Raw genomic sequence first — 23,364 nt, 5'->3', positions numbered from 1 at the left:
ACCTACCCAAAGTGGGGGCTTGCCCTAGGCTTTATACTACTCCCATGGATAAAGGCGAGCTGAGCTCCGCTGACCAGCGTATACTTGCCTTTGTGGTACTGGTTGATCAAATATTTTGTATTTGAGGGGTCTGATCAATGCTGAGAGTATGTTGCCATTTAGTGTTTGTGGCCGGTGTTGAGATGGATGGCTCAGGCTGGTGCATATTAATTCGGATTTAAAGGCAAGTTTGCGTTCGTAAAAAAGGGTTGAGAATTATTATATGGTCTATTGTAATCTATTCTAGCTAATGCCGAAGTAAAGTGCAAGGTGTGTCTATCACTCTATCATAGGAAATATTCACGCTGTGCCAGGCAAGAATGTAAAGAATCTGTACATCGACAGGGAAAATATCCCAGTCTTGGGAGAAAAGGAAAAAGAAAACAAAAGAGGAAAAGCAGAGGGTAAAGTAAGTCTATATACAATCTATAAAAATTGAATAGAAACAAGGGAAGGGAAAGTGAAGCAGTACTACACCGCGCTTGGACCGTAGCCCCTGTACTTGACACAGAGAAAACCACTTTCTCCCTTGTGTATACACAAGTATCCTCGCGTGTGGGAACTTGTAATAAAGAATGCAATGGTGTGTATAAGGAGCATCCGTAGACTTGACGAAGTAGCGCATCATCTATTCAGCCTTCTTCGAAGCCTTGGTCCTCAGCTTCATCAAGGCAAAGACCAAAGCGTATCCACTGATCGCGAAGATAACGCAAATACCGGCGTCTCTCCAGCCGTAGTAATAGTGGTTGATATTGAGGGTCGTCAGGAAGTCACTACCACTGCGGTACTCGCAGACCCTGCAGCCTGAGGTCGCATCGGGGTTGGTCAAGTTGATTCTCCAGCCGCTGCCGGCCATATAGTCGGCAAGATAATCGCCGCAGGTGCTGTTAACTGGGTCAAAGATCGCAAATTCGTCCTCGTTGCAAGTCACCTTGGCACCCCAGATACCGAATACTAACATGCCGGAGGTAACGTAGTTGAACGGGTTCAGATAGTACATCCAGTATCTCCAGAACACGGTTAATTGGCTGTAGGGCACGAAGATGCCACACATCAATGTGAGTGTACTGATGATGAGAGGGTTGACAAGCGCGGCAAAGGTCGGATTTGGCGCGTAGGCTGCAACGAACTGGCCGATACCGGTATAGATGAACTCATAGATGAGCATGATAAAGAACGTAGCTCCGGATCGGTTAGAGTCCCAAGGCAGTCTCACACAGTAATACCAGCAGGCAAAATAGAGAACGGCACAGACACAAAGATAAGGAAATTCGGAGACAATCAATCCGGTAACGAAGGCAACCCATGAGTACATCTTAGACTTCTTTTCACGAGCATCGTAGATATCACGGCGCTGTATGAACAATGGCTGAAGTTGGTTAATAACACCAGGCGCAACGAATACAAAGTTGAAAATTGTGAACATCTTCAATTGTAGAGCTGATACACTGGGGCCTGTGTGCCAGAAGGAAAATCCGTTGAGCAGCGCCGAAATAATATGTAATGAGAACTTGTTATTGACGTAGTTGGTGTTCCGGAACATGGCGACATTCATGCGATGTGTAACAATCTTGACTTGGTCCCACAAGGGCATCGAGAACTCATAGCCATCATCGTGGGTTCCAGGGGGCTTCGCAGCGGCATCAGCAATCAAACGATCGAGCTCAACCATCATACGCTCATGTTCTGGGGATTCAAGCCAGATTTGATGCCAGTCCTTATCTTTCACCTCTTCGATTCCTCCAGTCACCACATCAATCATAAACTCAGCCGGGTTCGCCTCAATTGGGCATGAAGCACCGTACTTGCCAAAGTATTGTTTGATCGCTGCACCGTTGTCACCAATATCACCGAAATACACCGTCTTTCCACCCCTGGCAAGCAGGAGTAGAGTATCGAATTGAGCGAAAAGCTGAGCAGAGGGCTGATGAATTGTTACTAGCACGGCTTGACCGACGTCTGCAAGCTTCCGAAGGAACCGGACTGTGTTATAGGCCGATTGTCCATCTAAACCAGACGTGGGTTCATCCAAGAAGATTAGGATACTAGGCTTCGATACCAACTCCACTCCGATAGTGACACGCTTTCTCTGTTCAACGCTAAGTCCATTGCCGACCGTTCCAATCAGGGTATCTGCCAGGTCGTGAAGCTCAAGTAGGTCAATGATAGTGTCAACATACTTGAGCTTTTCTTCTCTGGGAGTGTCTCTAGACTGTCTTAGTAGTGCAGAAAATTCCAATGCCTCTCGGACGGTTGCGAATGGCTCGTGGACATCCAATTGCTCGCAGTAGCCCGCCATTCTTTGAAATGAAACAGGCAGCTCACGGCCATCAACCAGAACTGAACCCTTGATTGTGCCTTCGGTTTTGCGCTGAGCAAGAACATCAAGCAATGTCGTTTTGCCTGCGCCGGAAGACCCCATCAAGGCACCTAACATACCAGGCTTAACCCATCCATGGATATTGTCCAGTAGAACCCTTTCGCCAGTGGGTGTATTAACCGTGTATGTAAGGTTTTTCCAGGTGAATATAGATGTATTGTGTGTCAGATTCCCCTCATCAACAGAGGTCAGCGCATCACCAGAGCCCTTCTCGCGTGCGGGATCTTTCTCTTTCTGCGCCTCTGCATCCATATGGGCACGGTGAGCCTTGAGCTTCTCCCGAGGTATAAGGAGAGACGCCCCAGCCCCGGCTCCACCCTTCCAGAAAGAGGTACAAATAATTGTCACCACGGCGAAGAATCCCCACCATCCCCAGAGGACGCCATAGTTGCGCCACATCTGCGAATGTTTATAATGAAGGGAAAGGAGATACTGATCGCCAGTGACGTAATCGGCGCCAGGAAGAGCACCTCCCACACCTGTACAGGCCTTATTCGCAGCGCTGACATTTTCGTATCCCGGCCCACTGGGCACAAGGTTATTTCCAACACAGGGAATAGTTTGGCCGTGGAATTCGTTCGATAGGGCCGCTTGGAACGCATAGGCAAATGGGTTCGTATAGTACAACTCAAGGAACCAGTTCTTAATGTGCCCTTTGGGGATCATGTAACCGGCATACATGACAATGCCCTTGACGGCGGTTCCCGAGATCTTTGACGCAGCCTCAAATGTACTGAAGCCAGCGCCAATACATCTGAACAGGGCTGTGATGCACAAGGTGGTGGTAAAAAGAATGGCCCAGAAGGTGAAGAAGGCGGCTGCAGTATGTTTCAAGCCCGTCATCCAGTAAATCACAATGGCGAATAGAGTGCATTGGACCAGAAGAACAGGAAGATCAGCAGTAATCTGGGCAAGGCAGAAGGCGGACGGGTGATACATTGCGAAGGACTTGTGCTTAACTAGCACAGGGCGGCCCTTAAATGATTCGGTAACTTCGGACATGGCAACGATACAGTTGTACAAGAGCGCAAAGAAGACAGCACCACCCTTTGTAAATAAACCAGCGGTTGTATCAGGGGAGTTGTAGAAGCAGGATCCAGCGATAAGAGCCATAGCAACCGATAGTACCTGTTTTATGAGAAAGGTAGACTTCTCACCCCACAGAATCTGATATTGGCGAATCGTACAAGCGATAAGCTGATCCCAAAAACCAACGGTGAGAGTGCTACTATTAGGAAGGTGCTTTGCCTTTTCCCAGGCCACGGACTCCTTAAACTCTTCCGTCCGCTGTCGGGCAGCGTCAGAACGAGTATAGTCATACTCCCTAGTCATAGTCTGGTACAACGTGGATCGCTGGTATTCTGCCAGAATCGCCTCAGCATTCTTTGGGAATCGGTTCTCAAATCCGGGTCGGATCTTTCGCTCGGTCGGGACAGTCACACCGGTCAAATAGTCACCTGGAATTCCGATCAGTATATATCCAACACATACAATTTTTGGAGAAAATGAGTTGCATACCAACATTGGCGCCGTCGGAGTACACAAAGCCCAGATCCTCCATGAACGGCTTGGCAGAGGCAGCTGGGCCATAGTAGATCTGTTTTCCCTCGTCCAGCACTAGAACCTTATCGAAAAGGTTGTAGATACCGTTTCCAGCCTGGTAGAGGGTCACGATAGTGGAGAGACCCATCACATTGGTCATTGCTCTCAGGGCTTTGGCCCACTCCAAAGCTGTGCTTGCATCAAGGCCTCTGGTGCTGTTGTCCCAGGTGAAAACAGAGCCATTCGTAGCCATGCATTCGATGATAGAAACTCTTTTTCTCTCACCACCTGAGACGCCGCGGACGAATTCATTACCGACCTTCGTGTCGGCAGTGTGAGCAATCTTCATGGATTCTAGTAGAAACTGTTTTGTCTCGGCAACATAATCGTTAACTGATTTAGCCTCAGCGGGAAGATGAGCCGGGACCTTGAGCTTAGTTGCAAAATCCATGGTTTGTCCAACGGTTAGACGAGGGTAAAAAAGCTCTTCCTCGGTATTCATAACAATCTGACCCCGGTAATGAGCTGCTTCCTCCGAATTCATGCTTCCAAAAGACACATCACCGTGGATAGTGTGATATCCCTCGCGTCGGTTGGCAAGCATCTTGAGCAGTGTAGTGCAGCCCGACCCCGGCCGACCCAAGACCAGCAACATTTCGCCGGGTTTCACACAACCATGACTATCCTGCAAGATTGCCTTGAGAGGTGGCTTCCGGCGCCAGTCCTGAATGAGCTGAATGATGTTATACTGAGTCAACTGGTTTTCCTTGACTGCGGCCTCGGCGGCCAGAACTTCAACAGTGAGGTTCTGCCATGTTACGCCCAGCTCACGCTTTTTGTAGCCTGCCGCTTCTGAACGTTCCTTGTTCCGAATGACCTGGTCTGTCATACTCCATTCCGCATCTCTACCGGGAGGAGGGGTGATATGTGGGCTGCCGTGGACGGCAAGGGTTTCGGCACTGGTGGCTTCACGAACGTTGTTGTCTGGGACACCGAGGGTTGGCTTTTCGCTATATGCTTCGAACTCTTCGCCAGATTGGTCTCCATATTCGGTCGGTGCTGTTGAGGCTGGAGGGGCCTCATCGTGAAGATGGAATTCCATCTTGCACGTGCGGTTGTTGATGATAGCAACAGTAGGATGAGAAAGTTTGGCTCATGCACGCAGATGAGGACGGCCGGATATTGATATTCAGTTGATATAAGTATAGTCTATGCTCTGATCCTTTCTCAAAAGGGAGTAGCGAAAAGTGGGAGAGGCTATGTATATGTACAATTCCTAAAATATGGAACAGAGCCGTCAAAAGTGGGAATGCTTGGGGGAGTGCGCCTTTGTCAACACACTAGAACAGTCCCACCAAGCATATTCTTGTGATTATCGTGTTCCCACATAGCCCCAACTGGGTAAAAGACGTGCTCAAGCCGACTATCCGGGCAGAGAGGCTGGTGAACGATAAAACAGCCAAGACATGGCAGTCCCTGACAGTCTCGCAGAATATAACGCATATCTGCCAAAGCGGATCTGAGGGTATCTCTTCCGCAAAATGCTGCAGCCTGATTTGCGAGTTTGTGCTCCATATAGTTCGTAGTCCAGATATTCGACATTCTAGAATCTCGTTATTCGTGGCCAAGTACCCCACTGTGTTTGGGGATAACTGCTACAAATCCATATTTTGTCGGGTATGAATGCGGGAAACATCCCGATCGAGCCGATCTGCCACATTAGATTTCATGAGCCACATAGCTGGGTCCAGGAGCCACATGGGACTTATGCCATGTGGGGCTACCCATGTCTTGCTAATGTAATGTTTCTGTTTCATATTCTCGAGCAAGATAAGAAAAACTCCACAGTGTGGCGCCCTGCCGCGGTTGATCGGCCTAGTCTTGGCTGCCGATATTTTTCGGCCTCCCGACTCGGCAATGCCCGCGTGGAGCTCCACGGCTATTAAATTATATCGTCATCTACTTTTCAAGCAAGAAATCTTTCACAAGATACTTTGGTCAATAAATCCTCGAAATAAACATGGCGAAATATACAGCGAGTTGACATAGAATAATTCAACTCTCGCACAGCACCTCGCAGTGGAATAATACTACTATTCCCTGCCAGTTGGCTACAAAAGCGCAAGATATCAGTCGAGTTTTGAATCCTGGTGTAGGCTAGAATGAAGTATATTATTTGCAATGCGTTAGTAATTCTCTCCAGTTTGTCGCTGCTACGTCACTATGTTTAAGCAGAGATCTAAAAATCGATACATGGATAGCTACAAGTGCAAGAAGGCGATAGCCCACACAAAGGCCTATTTTATTGTAAAACATATGCTCATTCATCATCCAAGTCAAACATAGTAACACTAAACCTGAACAAGTATAAACATTGGGCTGCTATTAGTCCAAATAAAGTGATTTGGCGGAAATATATCAAGTGCGCTCCGTAACAAGTCCTAGCTAAATATACATAATCATAACCCATAGATATTGGGTACGCTTGGCGCAAACGCATCCTCAAATGACGTAGTCATGTAGTCAAAACCCGATAGGAAATCAGTACTATTGAAGTCAAAAGGATTATCTAGCCAATGCTGTGATGCTTGCCATGGCAGAATATTTCCCCCGTCTTCCATAGATATATGCGGCGTAAATAACCCGGCTGGCGTTTGCGGCATTGATGATTCGGTTTTGAAACTTGGACTTTGCTGTGGCAAACTTGCAGTTGGCAGTGCTAGTGAATCCTGTCCAACAAAATCTTCCGATGTGATAGATGGAAAACGTATTGTTTGCGCAGTCTCAGACGTAGTATCGACTGACTCCGGACTTGTCCTGTACTCTGTATTCTGTGTATTTTCCAACTCATTTTCTAACAGACGACGTTCTGGCTGTCCAAGCACTCCCAAATGGCAGAGTATGTCGTGGGTTAGCGGATGGCCATGATCTTCGCATCGTAAAGGTGCTCCAGGCCACCCTTCACCGCGTGCTATATGCCGATATAGTTTCTGTAGTGCATATACTAGCCATTTTTGCTGATCTTCTAGCATCTTGGCGTATCTGTGTTGCGAAACGCTCGTTAGCTACGGAGGTCACAAACCACTCAAGAGAACAACACCCTGCCATACGAGACATACTCACCCGCTGGGATACACTTTTTCACGGCCCGACTTCCTCTCTCCATAGTTACAGTTGGTCTTGTCCAGCGTACAGCGGCCACAGGGGCTTTCCCCATCGCACTGTGAATGTCAGCGCGTTGCGAAATGGCGCACACTGGGCTTTTCATCATGCGTACCTTGGCTTTCTTTGACCTACATCGGTCGCATGCCTTACATACTCGCTTGCGAGGACGATTATCGGAAGCAGGGTCTTGCACAGAAGACGTTGACGCTTGGCGTTTGTTCATTTTGATCCTGAGGCAATAGTGATTCAGCCTCACATCTTCAGAGTGATGCTTATCGGACAAGCTAGTTTGATAATTCATGGATAGGGATAGATAGGCGGTCATTAGTCATATGTGCAAGATTTATGCACATCGTTGGGTAAGTCTGCTTCCGGGCCCGCAAAGAGCCACATTAAATGTGGGGATTTTGCAAGATCAGAATATATAATTGGCCGAATGCCGCCACTTCGCAAGTGCAGAAAACCTTCATGGTGGATCCATGAGGGCCTCGGTGTTCTGGCCGGATTACGTGATCATCCTATCAAACATCCGTACTCCGTAATCTGTACGTTGTGAGTGTCTCCCACCACCAGCAAGTAGATCTGAGGCATAACCGTGCAGAGAAAAAGGGATTGATCTCCTAAGTTTGACGAAGTTTTTGTTTCGGAAAGCTCTCCGAGTTTTGATCGTGGAGCCGATTTTTACTTCTTGTCAGTGTCTTCATGGTCACTCTTCGTAGGTGCAATCACGCCTTTTCCCTTATGTTCCCCCCTTTTCTTTTGGAAAGTCATATTCTGCTTCGTAGAAGGCTAGTTGTGGCATCCAATCCACCTAGAGCCACACAGTGAATGAGTTGGAAAATAGGTCGATCCTTAACCAAAGCCTATCTAAGTGCAAGTTATATGTTTATTGTGTACTCGATAGAATGTTTCCTAAATATCTCTAAGTAGAGCTCACGCTAGAGTCCTGTTCATCTTTACTAGCTTATGAGATTGGTCACTTGCGTTTGTGCAAGGATATTCTTGCAGGGGGTAAATTGAGCTAAAGAGATATATATATCTATCTCCATTCTATTCACCCAGTATGAGAACGTTTATTTGGTACACCTCCAGGAAAGAGGGCTACATCCATAGGGTAGATTTCGCTATGCTAACCTGAGCTTAATTCATATTCTAGGAATCTAGAGTGCTTTACGGAGTACCTTAAGGTCAATTGTCAATATGTCGGCTCCGCGGGAAGTCGGCACCGTTCTGTGGAAGATCCCCCAAATGCTATCGATAAGCGCACAGAGGCGGTTAACTGCGGAAGAGGGTTCATTCTGTAATCAAACCGAACATTCCCATTCTAGAATAAAAACAAAACAGACAAACTTTTTCAAATGGAATCTGCCCGGTTGGTTGGTGACGTTGAGATCGGGCCGAGACCCGGCACAAGATCCCGAACATTGCAACATCAGCATTCCAGAAGATGATTGATTACCTTTTACTGGTTTATAAACCTTGCCGAGGTCCGCGGTGCGCACACTAAGAATCAGTAATGGTTTCTTAGGGAATTTGGATATGTTGCTTTTAATATCCAACTAGTCCGTACCTCTACCAACTATTACTCACACTTTAGTTGTAACCTGCTGGGCAATACTTCAGCCCTAAGGGGCTATTGCAAGTCAATAGTGACAGCATCATTAGTAGTAGAGTCAAAATGCTGACTAAAAATAATCTTTATCCGGAAAACACTCCGAGTTACCCGATTGTCATCCTAACATTCAAGATATCTTCCTTGGTTTGCTTATTATAAGTTTTATTCTTTAAGCGGGTAGGCTACTGGCTTTGCGGAAACAGGACTATGGCCCAGCGAGTATCCTGCCCACAATGCAATAAAACATTTTCCAAAAGAGAACATTTAAATCGACACCGGCTGTCCCGTAAGCTCTTGTTTGTCCCGGATGGATTGCCAGTATTTAAAACATCGAAGACAGGGGCTAAATACTAGATGAATTGTTCTAAGTCTAGATACGGGAGAGCGGCCTTTTCAATGTCAGATCTGCTCCAAGCCATTCTCTAGGAGGTGACGGCACCCGACGATTTGGGAAGATGGTTGGATTGATGGCTAACTGTTATAATTAGAGATGTACTCCTGCGTCATCAACGAGGCCATCTTGAATTGGCGTCATCACCATCGAATTCAAATGTGGCTCGCTTAAACAGAAAGAGAGCTTTGCGCGATGAATTGGCTGAAGTGTCCGGCTATGAAACGAGTGAGGAAGTCGCAAGCTATGCCGCGGCTCAAGTATGATAATCATAGTTATTCATGAATTACCCGAATAATGTGGCTATAGCTAACATGGCGCAGCAGACGGGGGGAAACATTGTTGGTGCTGGGTCACGATCAAGTCCACTGGCCTTGTCGCCATCTGATCATGCATATGAGCCTAACAGAGGGTTGTTGCATGATTTACCTGTGAGGCCGCAGACAGTTGCCTGGGATGGAGGTCCCACAAAGATGCTTCCTTCTTTAGCTGCACCTAGCCTGTCTCCATCGCATGTGCATACCGATGGAAGGGGTGGCTACGGCTCGTACCCAACAGTTGGCCAGGCGTTACTCCCGGTCGCCGACCAGGTTCACTTGCCAACTGGAACGATATCAGAATTCAACCGCAGCCCACTCATGTTTGGTGACATAGACTCTGGGGCTGCCTTCCTTGATATGTTGCTGGGTCTCCCCGGTGGCCAAGAGACGGGAACGACAAGTGCCAATACCGAAAAATTAGCTATACCTTGGACCGAGAATGGAACTTCGCATCCGCTGACTATTAGTCCCCCAGTTGAAGGCGGATCAAGGAGCTATCCTGCTCATATCTGTCAGAACGTGAAAAAGGTCCAAAACTTCTGGTCGACACCGCAACGCCTTACGGCCGAGACGCAGATCTGGTACGAAATAATATCGGGGTCATCAGACAATATCTTTTCAAGACATGACTATGGGCCATGCACGGAATCGCCGCAACAGGCACAGCACGCTGGACATGCCGAGATCTGCTTAAACCATGAAATTAGGTCACAACTTCAAAATTTGAAACGAAGTCTGCTTAAGAGACAATGCCACTGTTCTAGCAGTGATGGCCAAATCACTGACACATGCGATGAACATTATTTCTGTGAAAACTTTAATGGCATCTTTGAACAAGGCCTTTATCTTTATTTAGATAAATATCAACCTACGTATCCTATACTGCACGTCCCTACTTTCAAACCGCAGACCGTCCACACACTTCTGCTGTTTACTATGTGCATCATTGGCCTGTCGTTTGTCAAGACAGAGGAGGCAGTGCGGTTTATTTATCACATATACCCGGTACATTCGGATTCACTTTTTGAGCCCCCAACGTGCAACTAACTCGAGCCTCGGTGCGCCCTTAGGCACTCTTAGATGAAGTTTATATACGCGTTATATCCACGACTCCCAATGTCTCCAAACCATCGGCGATGTTAAGTCACCTTACATTAGCACATCACATGTTATTTCTACTCGTCGTGACAGAGGTTTGTTATAACGTCCCACGATGTCTGGTGGATTCCGCGTCTAATGACTCACAGGGCAACATTTGTCCAACTAAGTCGCAGATGCTGTATGGATACACTCTAACGGTAGATCCTCTTTCTCTCTTGAGTTTGGACTGTGCATCGTAGTACATATAGCTGATAAACAATATAGGCAGCCCAAAATCTCGGCCTGTTTCATTTAGACGTTGGACAAATCTCAGCCTCTCTCTTCTCAACTACCACCGATGACCATATCCGATGGAAATTATGGAGTCGAATAGAGTCAATAAAAAAGTACTGTCTTCCACATATCCATTTATGAACTCGTCTAAATATCTCTTCAGCTTAATCATCGGTCTCATCCTCTACGACACATCCTTGGCCGGAATATTCTCAATGAGCCCTGTCATCTCAACAAGTACACTCCACGTCGCCCTTCCATGCGACTTCGCCCTCTACCGTGCCCAATCCACACACAACTGGATAGCCTTACTCCAAAAAGGCTCCAATATCACCACCCCGACAGTAAAACTATCACACAACGACTTCTACCTCCCAACCCTCCCCCACCAAGTCCACATCTCATGCCTCTACGGAATAATGTCCGCCATTCTCGTCCGCCTAACAGCAAACTACCACCGACTCATCATCGGCTCCGACCTCAGCCAAGCAGATTGGCACCAACACATACCCTGGCGGATCTACAACCTCGATAAACGCGCAACTTCAATAACTAATGTGGTTATACATTTCATCCAACTTTACGATACCATCCTAGCTAAATCAAACCCAAACTGCATCGTTATCTGGCATAATCTATGTCTCCTCTTAACAGCCGACATCCGTCTCCATGAACGTGCTGCCGGCCGAGAAGGTCCCGAGGCTATGCAAACCGCCCGACGGGCCATCAGTCTTTGGGCAAAGACTCCCGCTGCACGTCGGGCGTGTCTACATGCCGCCCAGATTTTTCATACCCTTTCGAATTGGAAGCCGATGGATGGTATGGGATTCCAGCCTGCGCGGTGTTTGTTGAATTCTGCGCTTGTTCTTGCGTTGTATACATTGGTTAGTCCGGCTGGAGTTACGGAGACGAGACACACGAATACGTTCGATCTCGCCACGGCTGATATTGATTGGAAGGTTGTAGGTGACGAGGGCATGACTGATAGTGTTTCTGGGGAAGGTCAACCTCAACAGTCAAGGACGGATGATCCTGCTGTCAACTTTATTCGCTTTGGGGGCCCGGTTGTTTTATGCGGGAAAACGTATTTCGGGGGCGCTAGTTATGCGCGGAGACTTTTGTTGGATTTTGCGAGTCTTTTGGATGAGGTTGGCAGGCATTGGATGGCGAAATATCCGAGGCTTTTGTATATGATTCATGATACCATGGTGGATGTGGATATTGGTGGTGAGATGAGGGACAGAACTACTTGAATTAGGTCCTGGTTGGAATGTTTAGTAGAGTTTATGCCGTATTGCCTGGTGAAGTATTTCAGCATAATTTATATTAGAGGATCAATTCTGTAGACTAACACTCTGGTCGACTCATGGTAGCTGTAGTACCTGCAAACCTTGTAGGCTTTGAAATTTTGTGACATGTAATGCATGCAACACACCCATAAAGGTCTCTTCCAATTCCATACATCAGAACGGACATTCAGGACCTTAACATGGGTCTCACTTTGGTATAGAGAAGGGGCAGCAGCGCTGTAAGTTGTGCATGCTTCACCCCGACTCCAACAACGCCTTAATCAATGCTCATACAAAGAAGGTGAGTCTACCATACTCAAAGTTCTCATTTTGTTCAAGGGCGGCAGAACTCCTCTCCTCCATAAGCTCCAATCTGAATGGCCTGGCCTCATCCATGGTCACATACCGAGTATTTAAATTATCGTACAGCATATCCTGAAGTTTTTGTGGGAGTGGCCGGAGAGCTTGCTGAATGGACATTATCCTCTCTATATCCCAATCCTCTTGTTGTGGTGGCACGTGTGACGACGAGATGATCTGTAGATGAGGATCAACTAAAAACAACGCCAGGATTTTGCGATGACCAGGCCTGGAACAGTCTGCCAATGAGAAAGGGGATACTCGATGCTGCAGAATGTTTGGGAACGTAAAAAGACGCCCTTCCTTTGTGACTAGGCTACCAAGCTCTTGAGTGAGATTCATAGTTTCGGTCCCGAAGGCACTTTCGGGAAACCCGAAGACCTTTTGTAACATCTGATCATGTTCTTCCCCGCAGTTAAGCCAATACATATTTGTAATTACACGTTGACGGAAAGAGAGTGTGTTCTCGGTGATATTTTCGCTGTCGTAGCAGTAGATTGATGTTGCGCAGATGTGCTCATTCTGCATATGCTCGGTTAGTTAAGTGAGCCGAAAGCAATTGAGCGCGGGCGGGGGGAGGGCGAATAATAACAGCAAGTACAAGAAAAGGAAAGGAAAGGCAAGGATTAAGATGAGGACGAAAGCCTAATACTTACTAGTTGCCCTTTCACATGCCATGACCCCCCAGGGTATTCGGGTTTCTCAGGCGTTAACTCGATGTTAGCCAGCTTGACTATTATCTGCAAGCCCGTCGAGCGGAAGTCATGTAGGCCAATTTTCAACCTATCAACCCTAGGTGGTGGGGAGAATTTCTCAGGATCAGGAATCTTAATAACCTTAATTGGCCGTGACTGTGGCTCTCCCACGACTCGTTATCAGAGCTCTCTTCGCCAAAGTCTGACTCCTGTTTGTCGCTGTCACAAGCCTCATACTCCACTCTATTATATGGGATTCGCCAATAGTCATGGTTCATGTAGGTCAATGTTGTATTCCAGAGTGGAAGAGCCTGGGCGATGATTTTCTCGATGATATGGTAGAGGTGTGCATTCTGCTGCGGGTGAAGATTGTTGATATAAGATACTATGGCGCATGACCCATTGTCGAGGAGATCCACGTCGCAAGGCAGCCACTGAAACTCCCAGCTATAATTTTTAAAGCTGTCGGATGTTAAGTCGTCTTCGGCTGGAACAAGAAAAACTGTTTCTTGTCCGACGGTATCCAGGCAACTCTCAAGTTTAATCAAAGAATCAGAGATAGCTCTTGTTCGGCCAAAGACGACCGGGAAAAGGGATGGATGTACAAGGTCTACAATCCTGTCATCGGAACCTGGATGATAATCCTTTTCTGTAAGACTATCTTCCAGCGTTCGCACGCCATCTTTCAATGCGTTCTGTAGTTCCTCTGAGATTGCAGTGTCCGACTTGACGACTCCAGGATCGAAGACGACAACAAAGCCAGTAGTAGAATAGTTCTCCGCTTTCCATTTCACCTCATCTATGATCCAGTCTATCATGTTAGGGGTGATGCCTTTGTCAGTATCAATAATCTCGCTGCGCCATTTGGCGGTGATTGCCTTGTCAAAGACCTAAAAGACTGTCAGTCTATTTCGTAGTCACTCTACCAGTAGTGATGATAAACATGTGTTACCCTACCTGCCGGTCCCACCCAGGCTCGTCCGTGATAGCATTTATGACTCTCATGATGAGGATTTCTCGATATGTACACAATCGTCTGTCACAAGAATCAGCAACACGATGTGTTTTCGGAGCTGTCCTACCTTACTCAGTAAGCTCGATGTCATCCTGTCGCAGAACATGCGGGAAGCTGCATTCCGGGAAGTCAGATTAGCAATCTAACGGTCGGCCAAAGCCAGGAAGCTCTGCTTTGGTCATTGTCGTGTCGCAATGTAACCGGTATCGGAGCTATGAACTATCACTGTGGTGGAAACGTCCATATCCCTGAGACATGGTAGGTAGCCAAGTGGAGCCTCGGGGACGATACTGCGCGACAGGAGTGGGTGCGTATTGAATCATGTTCCAAAGAGGTTGAACTTGCGCTAGTAACATTGACCTCAGGCAAGGTAAGCAGTTTACCATACAAGGATAATGATCTCTACTACTCATATTTCCCTATAGTAAAGCCTTAACTTTGACCGAGACCAATGTTACTAGCGCGAGTTCGATTGCCTTAGCAACACAGCCTACATTAAGCACCCAGCATTCACCACCGTCAAAATGCCCAGGCTAAGCACTTCCTTGTGAGGTCGAACCCAAGATATCACGGATGCTATATGTTCTTGAAGAGACTTCTGCTGCAGCATATCCTCATACACGTTCAAGTTGGGAGTCATCTCATACACAGTTTCCTACCTTGTTGCTATATAAACAGCCCTTAGGACAATAGATCTTGTTGCATACTATCCCTGGCGCTCTGTGGATCGCCGAAACCCCCCGATGGTGGAGGCTCTGGACTGGAGTCCAACAGTGTGGAAGATTTACCAATATTTAGAGCGGTTATAGAGTCGCCTTTTGTCCTTTATGCAATGCTTTGGTACTTCTGGTGGCGATACCCAGTGCCATGCATTGGCGTCCGTGATGTGCGATGCATGCAGTCACCTGATCTCCGAGGAAATAAGGCTTTGTCTATAGCGTCGGACCAGGTGTGGAGAGTACATTGGAATGACTTCCTATCATGTGCATGATAGTATGGAATAATTCTGGTGCAATTGTGCGGCTTGCTATAGCCTTGGGAGTTTTACGGGAGATGATAGAATAGTATCAGTTAGACTGGAAATTCTGAATTTGCATTACATAAGAGGGGAGAAAGATAATTGGTTGCTATCAGACTATATTGATGCAGTATTTCTCCTTTCTGGGGAACCTTCCGATGAACGTTAACGACCCTCTTGTAGCAATTTGTGTGAAGTGGTCGGATTAGGGTTAAATATGCCAGGGTTGGTTCTTCTCTTACTACCATTTTATGGGCCCGGGTTTCTATGTGCCCAGAAATCTAGGACCTGATCTGAGAAGCGCTGATCAGTAATATGCTTGAGCGAACTGACCTCTGGAAATAAAGGAACCTTTTCAGGTTTGAGTACTATCAAGTCAAAGGCTCCGGCAGTGTTTGCCGAGGGTACTCAGGCATACTGTGGTGAGCGTGGACCGGGTGAGCCCGAAACAGAATGTTTGTAAATGGGGAAAATTTGTGACCAGGCTTTCAAAGTCACTATTTGAGAAATAAGGTGCCGCCCAGAAAGATCAAGTGGTTGATTGGTCCAATGACTAGTTCTCTCAGTTGCGTTAGCCTGCCGAGAGACAGAAGATCCTCATTCGACATCACTTCCATACGGTCGTGGGTGAGAATTTGAAGGCTGCGCAGCCCTATTAACTTGGAGGTGTGTCGAAATGCGGTGCTGCCGAGGAAAGTAGAGTCGCTCCTTTCACTCAATTCGAGCACTAAACTGAGGTCCCGTACTGATCCTACCATCTGTAATAGCGACGGAAGGGCATCATCTGTCACCGTTATTTGTAGACATCGCAAAGCCACAAAAGGGGATGGGCTGCTCAGGGTTTCCAGTAGACAAATATTGACGACTGCGTCGATGTAAAGGGTGTGCAGATTATTACACTCCGCCAAAGAATTAAAAATATCTGCTGTCATCCATCTGCACTGGTAGCTCAAAGAAAGCAACACGGTGGACACGGTAGCATTGTTGCAGAGAAACCTCGGGAGGACCTCTACTGTAGGATGAGGGTCTACATTCATATTGAAGATATTTAGCGTCCGTAACTAGGAACAGTACGTTTGGAGAGAAGCAAGTAAGTCTGCGTCAAAGTGTCCAGCGACCTAAAGATATTGCAGCCCCGAATGCAAGTATGGTTGAAGATTATAATTTATCTTGTAAGACTAGCGACCCTGGACTTGGATCTTCTTCATCCGTAGGACGGGTAAAATTGATCGTGAGACTGGTCAATTTCGGAAAGGTGAGTTGTCCCAATAAACATGGATGATTTACTCTTCTTGCCCCTTACCCGCCAAGTAATGAACATCGCGCGTCGGCATAAACTTGTCACGCACGGTATCCCGTTCGAAAAGCTCGTCCATAAATTCCAACGATAGCCCTAATTTTAAGATCGTTCATTATTAGTCCCGTGATTCCCTGAGTATTAAAAGCAAGTCAACGCAACCACAACCTTACCTTTGGTTTCCGGCACAAAGAACCAAGTATATATAACCATCACGAAACAGAAACTCCCATACACAAAATAAGTCCCGTACCCATTTTTCCCTAATGTCGCGAACATCGTCGGTGTGGATTTGGCAACAACAAAATTAAAGAACCACTGCGAGGCTGTGGCCATGCCCATGTTGAGGGCCCGGAGGCGTGCCGGGGGGATTTCCTAGCCCCGCCATTTAGCAGAAGCATATTGAAGTGCGATGCGTAAGACTTACTGCGCAATAGGACCATACCACTGGTCCCCACCCAAATTGATATACGGCGGCAAAGAGATATATGGCGATTAGGGCGATGTATCCTTGAGGTGTGATGGGGGCGTTTTCCGATATCGTATCAAATCGGACGTAAAACCCGACATAAAATAGCATGATGCCCTATGCCCGGTTATAAATAGATTGTTCGACAACATGACATGTTATTGCATACCTGAACAATCCCTGTCCACAACAACGATCTTCTGCGACCGAGTGTGTCCGATACGAAAACGATGAAGATGCCACAGGCTATAAACTTGACGATACCGTATATCCCCGTCGCAAACAGGCCCACCGACGAGGACGATAGGCCGACACTTGCGAAGATGGTGGGCGAATAGTATGTCATGGCGTTGGTGCCCGTCATATTACTCCACATCATGAGGGTAATGCATAGGATTGATCGCCGGCGGTAGGACTTCTTCGAAAAGGATTCTTTTAGAAGAGACCACATCGATGATTCCGAGTGCTGGGACTCTTCTTCCAGTTGAAGCCGCAGGTTGTTCAACTCCTCTATCACATATGGATGGTCTTCAGGTAACCCCCGGAGTGTGGCAAGGACGCGTGGTGCTCTCTCCGGCCGCTTCATCGCGAGGTACCGCGGCGACTCGTTTGCAAGAAGCATACCGGCCAGAAGGATCACGGCGGGAAATGCTTGAAGCGAAAGAGGAATAATGAATTGCTCCTTTCTTGTTAAGTGACGTTCACAGCCGTAATTGATCCAGAACGCTAGCTGCAGTACCCTTGTCAGATATATTTACTTTATGGAAAACAGCGAGATCTATCTCATAAAGTCTAGACCTACCGTGAGACCGCAAACTAGAGTTAACTGATAGAACCCGGTCAGTAATCCACGGATGCCGCGTGGTGCGTTTTCAGCGATATATATTGGACACACGGAAGATGCTATCCCGATGGAGACTCCCCCGATGAAGCTATAGACCATGTCCATGTTAGTTAATGAGACACTTTCAGTAAACGAATTTACTTACCGTCCTGCATACAAAACGCCAATAATACCACTAGCGCCGGCTTGCAGAGCAACACCGACAAACAGTATCAATGAAGAGAGTATCAGTGATAATCGTCGTCCAATGGCATTTGCAACGTATGTGGAGACTAGCGCCCCCAGAAAAGACCCTGCTTGAATGACCGAGACGATGTTGGACTCCAGGTTTGCTAAAACAGTGTCTTCCTTTCCTACTAGCCCGTATTGTCTTTGATTCAGTTAGCCTAGTGCAGGTGACTTCTCGGGAAGAGGGACTCACTCTTTGAAGGAGTTCATGGTTAGGACACCTCCAATGACACCCATATCAAAACCAAAAAGCATAGACGCTCCACATGCCTAGATATCATCAGTTTCTATGAACATATACTACACGAAGGGGATGTTGAGCACACCGAAAGGCTGATTAGGACTACCCGGAAATTATATATCTCCGGGGGATCCGACTTGACGGTATCATTGCGAATAATTCTCTGAAGGAGTGTCATTTGAAAGGTATGCTTCTATTTTACAGAATTCTAATGCTATAGAATGTTTGCTCACTGGAGACCCCTTTAAGTATCAGTGGAGGCCCGGTATCTTTATCTACGCCAAGAGTACGGCTGTAGACGGCCATTGTGAAGGTTTGCCTCGTTTCTCTGACTAGCTAGCCAAATAAACGCTGTCATAGCTTTGAACCAAGTGTACTCTCCGCATTCCCAACGATGATTAGAGACAGCAAGTGCCATCGATCGACAATCTTGCTGATGCGGGGTAACACTATTCCCGAATTGGAATCCGGGGTAGGCACGGTCACGGGCATGATTTTGCGGGGAATTAGCGTCGGCTATAGATATCCAATTCATCATTGCTACTATTACTGACTATCCTGTTCTCCCATGATTACCAAATAAAGTACCATCAATTATAAATCCATCAAAAGCTGCCCCACGCCATGGTTATCCAAGTCAGGGAATCCGCCTCGAAGAAACGGCAAGTTAGATAGGAAAGTGTCAGGGCATTCCAAACCTTCAGTTGGCTCCAGGAACGATAATACCTGTTGGGTCGAGAATTCATCCTGGAAAGGGCCTGTACTGTCCATCACGGACGTATTTGTAAATTCGTCAAGGTCTATGGGGCTTGGTAGCGGGTTTTGCGCCGAGTGCCTCGATTGAACAAAGTCGTCTGCTGTCTCGGGTGTGGCCTGTCCCTGGAACCACAGACCTGTGAGCAACTTGCCGTATCTGGAGGCGATGTGAGACGGGCTTGTAGATGCGCTTTTGAGCATGGCGATGAATTGGCGAACTAGTGTGGTACAGGTCTGTTGTTCCTCGGAGCTTAAAGCCCCAACGGTCAGCGCCTTAAAGAGGAAGACCGAAGCATGTATTTCGTATCTAGAGAATGGTTAGCATCATTAATGTGTGGTAGCGGTAGATGCACTAGACGTACAGATAGAACCGGACAGGAATATACCGGAGGTGCTTTGTGGGGTTCAACCGCTCCATAAGATACTTAAGCACGCTTTTGGCTGCATCAATGGCAATATATATGTGTCTACCATCGGCACTAGCCATGACGCTGTATGGAAAATATGAGCTCTTTCCACCATCAGATCCAGAAGGACCTTTGGGCGTTCGATAAAGAACCGCCTGGAAGGCGAACGCATTGATGTAAAGACGAAGATACTCGAACTGGAGACACAGGAGACCGCTTAAGTGAGGAGGTAGATCGACATTGGCCCAGGCCTCCTTCCACATGGCTAATGCCTTGGAGCTGTCATCAAGATATTTGGTGTAGTCGCCCATGAGCATGAGCTGCACGGTACGAGTTTTGGATGCGTAAAGGATATCATGAACATTCCCAAAAATAGTGGTTAACTCAACTTGAGCCTGGACAAAACTCGCATAATCGACCCCATTCGCCTTCTGAGGTCGTAAATAGGGGTAGTCTTCGATCGTGAACCGAGTGGATAATCCAGGTCCACGACACCAAAATGCCTGTCCCATCTGTATGGAAATTTGACGGTCGGCAAGGTACGTGACTAGGTACGTTAGCTTGGAATATTGGAATGTGGAGATCCTTCTCACAGATCCATGCCAGTCTATTACGATGATAGTCTAGTCTATCCTCATCCTTGGATTCGCCTCTGAACGAGTACCTTTCCAGATGTAACAAATAAGCTTGTCTGACCGCCAGCCCAATGAGATTCCATGAAACACTATCTTCTGCAGTCACTTGAACTTGATGCGACGGACCGTTGTTGGCTGCAGCATCCCTTGCGCATTCCTCGGCGCTGATATGTGGAACCCATTCGGCCAGGAGCAGCAGTCCTTCCACGGAGCCAACATGCCGCACACTGGCGGCACCCAACACCACTCGCAGAATTAGCTTTTCCATGTACTGCGATATTCTCGTATGCAACCCTTCTAGTCCCACTCGGTCCGTTGTTGCAATGGTCAATACAGCTGTTAAAAGAAACGTCTCCTTTCCCCATGACTGCGTGATATTATCCAAGGAAGAAAGATGGCCGGGCACGATTGGTAGATATGGATGGAAATTTTGGATGTAGCTAGTCAAAACGTTAGTCTGGAGCGGGGTGCTGTAGGATGTACGACATACTATTGAAGCAAAGGTTCCAGCAATTGAATATCCACGATGCCACTCTGGATGAGTTCACTAGTGAGGAGACTCGAAGAGTTCCTTGGCAAATGAGTGAAAGGGCCACCCTGGGCATTACTCTCTTCTCTCGCAGACATCTGATTAGTGTGGACTTGAGACATAGATGTTTTTCTCTTTCGCGCATTCCTTTCGGTCGAAGCCGTCTGTGCGAGAATCTGAAGAGCCTCTAGCGGATTTTGAATACCCCCAAGATTGTGGTCTGTTACCGTGGTCTCTGTATTGGCTGAGTCTACACCTCTGGATTCAATGGTGTGCTCCGCGCGATCGCATTCTCGAACCTCCTCCTCCCTATGCTTCTGGGATTTCCGGACACGAAACCGTGAGTAGTCACCACCGCGCCGTGAAGCTGCAATAACACATCTATGTCCCTCGGAAAAACACTTTGAACAGGGATAATAATTGTATTCGTTGGTGTATTGTCTAACTCCGTTAGGCGACAATCTTTAGGTGGCATGGCTTTTGGGACACATACAGATCACATTTCGTTTTCCGCTGCCTGCAGCGGATGCAAGCTCGGTAGAGACGTTCCCCTTTACTTTTCGTCATAGTCAAGTTTGGTGATTTGATCTCAGTGGATCGTGGTGGGATATCGAAAATGAATGCGGGGAATAAGTTGATTCTGGTCCATCGGCTATAGAAACTGGCGCACGGCTGTAGTTCGGCTATAGACGGCAACGGCATTTGATTGGTTGAGCGTGGGGGCTCTTCTTTGACATGCTCATGTTATAAGAACGACATATTCTTTACACGTAGGTTAGTTGTTTTGTAGATTTAAACTAGCTATCAGTTCTCATTGCTTTCATAGATCACTACAGAGACACCTCAAAATGGCTACGATGGTTGAATCCGAGGTATTGACCTCTGTATCCACCACAGAGCAACAGCAAGCTCTTCCCAAAGACGACACATACGGCAAATACTATCCCACCGACCCAAAGAATCTCAGCTTAGAGTCCAATTTTGGGCCCATGGACCCGGAGAGAATTGGTTACTTGCAGCCGACTTCGAAGGATACCCCACTGGAAATCATGCGAGAGCGATTTAACCGTGATGGCTATCTTCTGGTAAGTCTATTCTAGCCATAGTCCAACGTTACCATTCTAACACACTATCGACTCGACATAGGTAAAAGGCCTCCTCCCCAAAGAGCCCGTCCTCAAATGCCGCCGCGAATACTTCGAGTATATGTCCCCATCCGGCCTCCTCAAGCCCGGCACGGATACGGTCGAAGGAATCTTCAGCGAAAAGGACAGCCGCAAGTACCTCCCACCAGGGAACCTCCGCCGGCTTTTCGGACTCAAGGATGACGAAGAGTCGGAAAGATACCTGGAGCTGATGATCAGCGCACACAAGGCTCAATTCTACCTCGGCTTCTGTGAGATAGAAGAGCTGCGAGCATTTATCCGACGGTTCGCTGGATGGGAACACATTACCATGTTACAACGGACGCTGTTGAGAGCATTTGTTCCAGATAGCGAGCTCACACCCGTTCACTTCGATCAGATGTATCTCCGTGCCGGCCCACCTACTAGTCTCACAGCGTGGGTGCCTATTGGGGACATCTCTCTTGAAGGTGGTGGGTTGATGTATCTCCAAGGTTCGACTGATATTGGACAGAAGACGGAAGAGGAGTTCAGTCGCAACGCAGGTAATCTAACGGATGAGGAGCGCGTGTCTGCTTTCAATAAGAATATGAATGACGGTGGTTTCTTGAGTCGAGATACAGTTGATTACGGACAAAAGGTTAATCGGAAGTGGCTGATCGGGGAATATGAGGTTGGGGATGTTATCTTCCATAATCCCTGGATGGTCCACGCTAGTTGCAAGAACAAAGATCCCGAAAGACGGATTCGATTGGCAACTGATTTGAGATTTGTGGACTCTACGAAGCCGTATGATAAGGTGAGCTTTTTCTTGGTCCAGCTTGCGCGAGGTTGCTAATGTTAGTTTTAGCGCTGGATGAAGGTCTTTCGACCACTAGATGGGCTTTGATGATGTTCAGGATCTATTCAAAGGTGCACAAGGTGTACTGTTGGAACATTTGAGGAGTAGTTGCTATGTAACCTGAATGGTATGATTTCTCGCGTCCGCTTAAAATATAGTAGAACTTAATGACGACAATGTATGTTGTCTTGATATCGATATAATTAGTAGAGTCCAGTGCCACTATAACGGATGTTGCACACAAGTGAGACATAACAGCATGATCGACCTTTCGAATCCTGGAGGATTATATGAAATGGTCAACGTGTAGTCTAGGATTATCCCTACAACAGCATCAGCTGACTGGGGCTTCAACTTTTGGTCGATATGTAACTGTGCTCACCTGACCATTATTGAGGTCTAAGTCAGCTCTAGCACTGTGATTGAGGATGCATCCTGTTCTAGGATCTCTAGCCTGGCCATGGCTAGGTAGATAATGACAGGATATCGGCTTCACTATCCAACTCGTAAGCAAGGAGAGTAATACTCTGCTGGGATATCTCAAAGGCGATCTAGCTATGCTCCACAGATGCACCTGAGCATGTCATTTGCCACCTGTGGAGTCCACGCGTAGTAACATATCTTCGATCATAGCTTAAAGCGTTTACATGTTGGTGCCATCTCGAAACCGTGTTACCACCACTGTTATAGTCGCATCATATAGTGGTATACAATTCATATTTGGTCTGGTTTCTTTCCTCCTGTAGTAGGACTAACCGTTCATGGTTGGGTTGCGAGACTCATTAGACAA

At 47.2% G+C, this 23,364-nt stretch overlaps 6 protein-coding genes across 6 annotated transcripts; 2 read left to right on the top strand and 4 right to left on the bottom strand.

Annotated features, from left to right (window-relative positions):
* Positions 1-363: 363 nt before the first annotated feature.
* Positions 364-5,063, bottom strand: BDV27DRAFT_172028 (ABC-2 type transporter-domain-containing protein; the record flags this gene model as incomplete). Its single annotated transcript, XM_032075756.1, has 2 exons — positions 364-3,876; positions 3,938-5,063. The coding sequence occupies 2 exons, from the start codon at positions 5,061-5,063 to the stop codon at positions 668-670; spliced, it is 4,335 nt and encodes a 1,444-aa protein (XP_031932918.1). The 3' UTR covers positions 364-667.
* Positions 5,064-6,261: 1,198 nt separating this feature from the next.
* On the bottom strand, positions 6,262-7,373 carry BDV27DRAFT_120248 (Zn(II)2Cys6 transcription factor domain-containing protein). The gene is made up of 3 exons (XM_032065060.1): positions 7,239-7,373; positions 7,085-7,182; positions 6,262-7,003 (listed from the first exon to the last, which is right to left on the bottom strand). Exons 1-3 carry the CDS (start codon positions 7,347-7,349, stop codon positions 6,421-6,423), a joined length of 792 nt encoding a protein of 263 aa, XP_031932917.1. The 5' UTR covers positions 7,350-7,373; the 3' UTR covers positions 6,262-6,420.
* A 2,073-nt stretch (positions 7,374-9,446) lies between these two features.
* BDV27DRAFT_152714 (uncharacterized protein) lies at positions 9,447-12,079 on the top strand (the record flags this gene model as incomplete). The annotated part of the gene is made up of 5 exons (XM_032071628.1): positions 9,447-10,457; positions 10,523-10,645; positions 10,700-10,750; positions 10,818-10,939; positions 10,990-12,079. 5 exons carry the CDS (start codon positions 9,447-9,449, stop codon positions 12,077-12,079), a joined length of 2,397 nt encoding a protein of 798 aa, XP_031932916.1.
* A 324-nt stretch (positions 12,080-12,403) lies between these two features.
* BDV27DRAFT_152713 (DUF4246 domain-containing protein) lies at positions 12,404-14,175 on the bottom strand (the record flags this gene model as incomplete). Its single annotated transcript, XM_032071627.1, has 4 exons — positions 12,404-12,997; positions 13,132-13,267; positions 13,342-14,060; positions 14,128-14,175. The coding sequence occupies 4 exons, from the start codon at positions 14,173-14,175 to the stop codon at positions 12,404-12,406; spliced, it is 1,497 nt and encodes a 498-aa protein (XP_031932915.1).
* Positions 14,176-16,486: 2,311 nt separating this feature from the next.
* Positions 16,487-20,731, bottom strand: BDV27DRAFT_140934 (sugar porter family MFS transporter; the record flags this gene model as incomplete). The annotated part of the gene is made up of 13 exons (XM_032069752.1): positions 16,487-16,596; positions 16,674-16,875; positions 16,946-17,086; positions 17,139-17,699; positions 17,772-17,901; positions 17,959-18,183; positions 18,235-18,311; positions 18,368-18,384; positions 18,676-18,798; positions 18,837-18,840; positions 18,904-19,345; positions 19,401-19,948; positions 20,723-20,731. 13 exons carry the CDS (start codon positions 20,729-20,731, stop codon positions 16,487-16,489), a joined length of 2,589 nt encoding a protein of 862 aa, XP_031932914.1.
* A 726-nt stretch (positions 20,732-21,457) lies between these two features.
* Positions 21,458-22,622, top strand: BDV27DRAFT_152711 (phytanoyl-CoA dioxygenase family protein; the record flags this gene model as incomplete). The annotated part of the gene is made up of 3 exons (XM_032071626.1): positions 21,458-21,694; positions 21,756-22,532; positions 22,584-22,622. 3 exons carry the CDS (start codon positions 21,458-21,460, stop codon positions 22,620-22,622), a joined length of 1,053 nt encoding a protein of 350 aa, XP_031932913.1.
* Between the last annotated feature and the right edge of the window lie 742 nt (positions 22,623-23,364).

This window comes from Aspergillus caelatus, assembly GCF_009193585.1.
Source record: "Aspergillus caelatus strain CBS 763.97 unplaced genomic scaffold BDV27scaffold_8, whole genome shotgun sequence".
NCBI lineage: Eukaryota > Fungi > Ascomycota > Eurotiomycetes > Eurotiales > Aspergillaceae > Aspergillus > Aspergillus caelatus.
Note: the sequence above shows the minus strand (reverse complement) of the source record. Positions and strands in the feature narration are given on the sequence as shown.

Excerpts from the sequence above, each read along its gene's own strand:
- BDV27DRAFT_120248 (XM_032065060.1), bottom strand. The coding sequence starts at position 7,349 with ATGAACAAACGCCAAGCGTCAACGTCTTCTGTGCAAGACCCTGCTTCC. Across the intron at positions 7,183-7,238 it reads GTAGGTCAAAGAAAGCCAAG|TGCGATGGGGAAAGCCCCTG; the intron begins GTACGCATGATG and ends TGACATTCACAG. Across the intron at positions 7,004-7,084 it reads GAAAAAGTGTATCCCAGCGG|ATACGCCAAGATGCTAGAAG; the intron begins GTGAGTATGTCT and ends TTCGCAACACAG.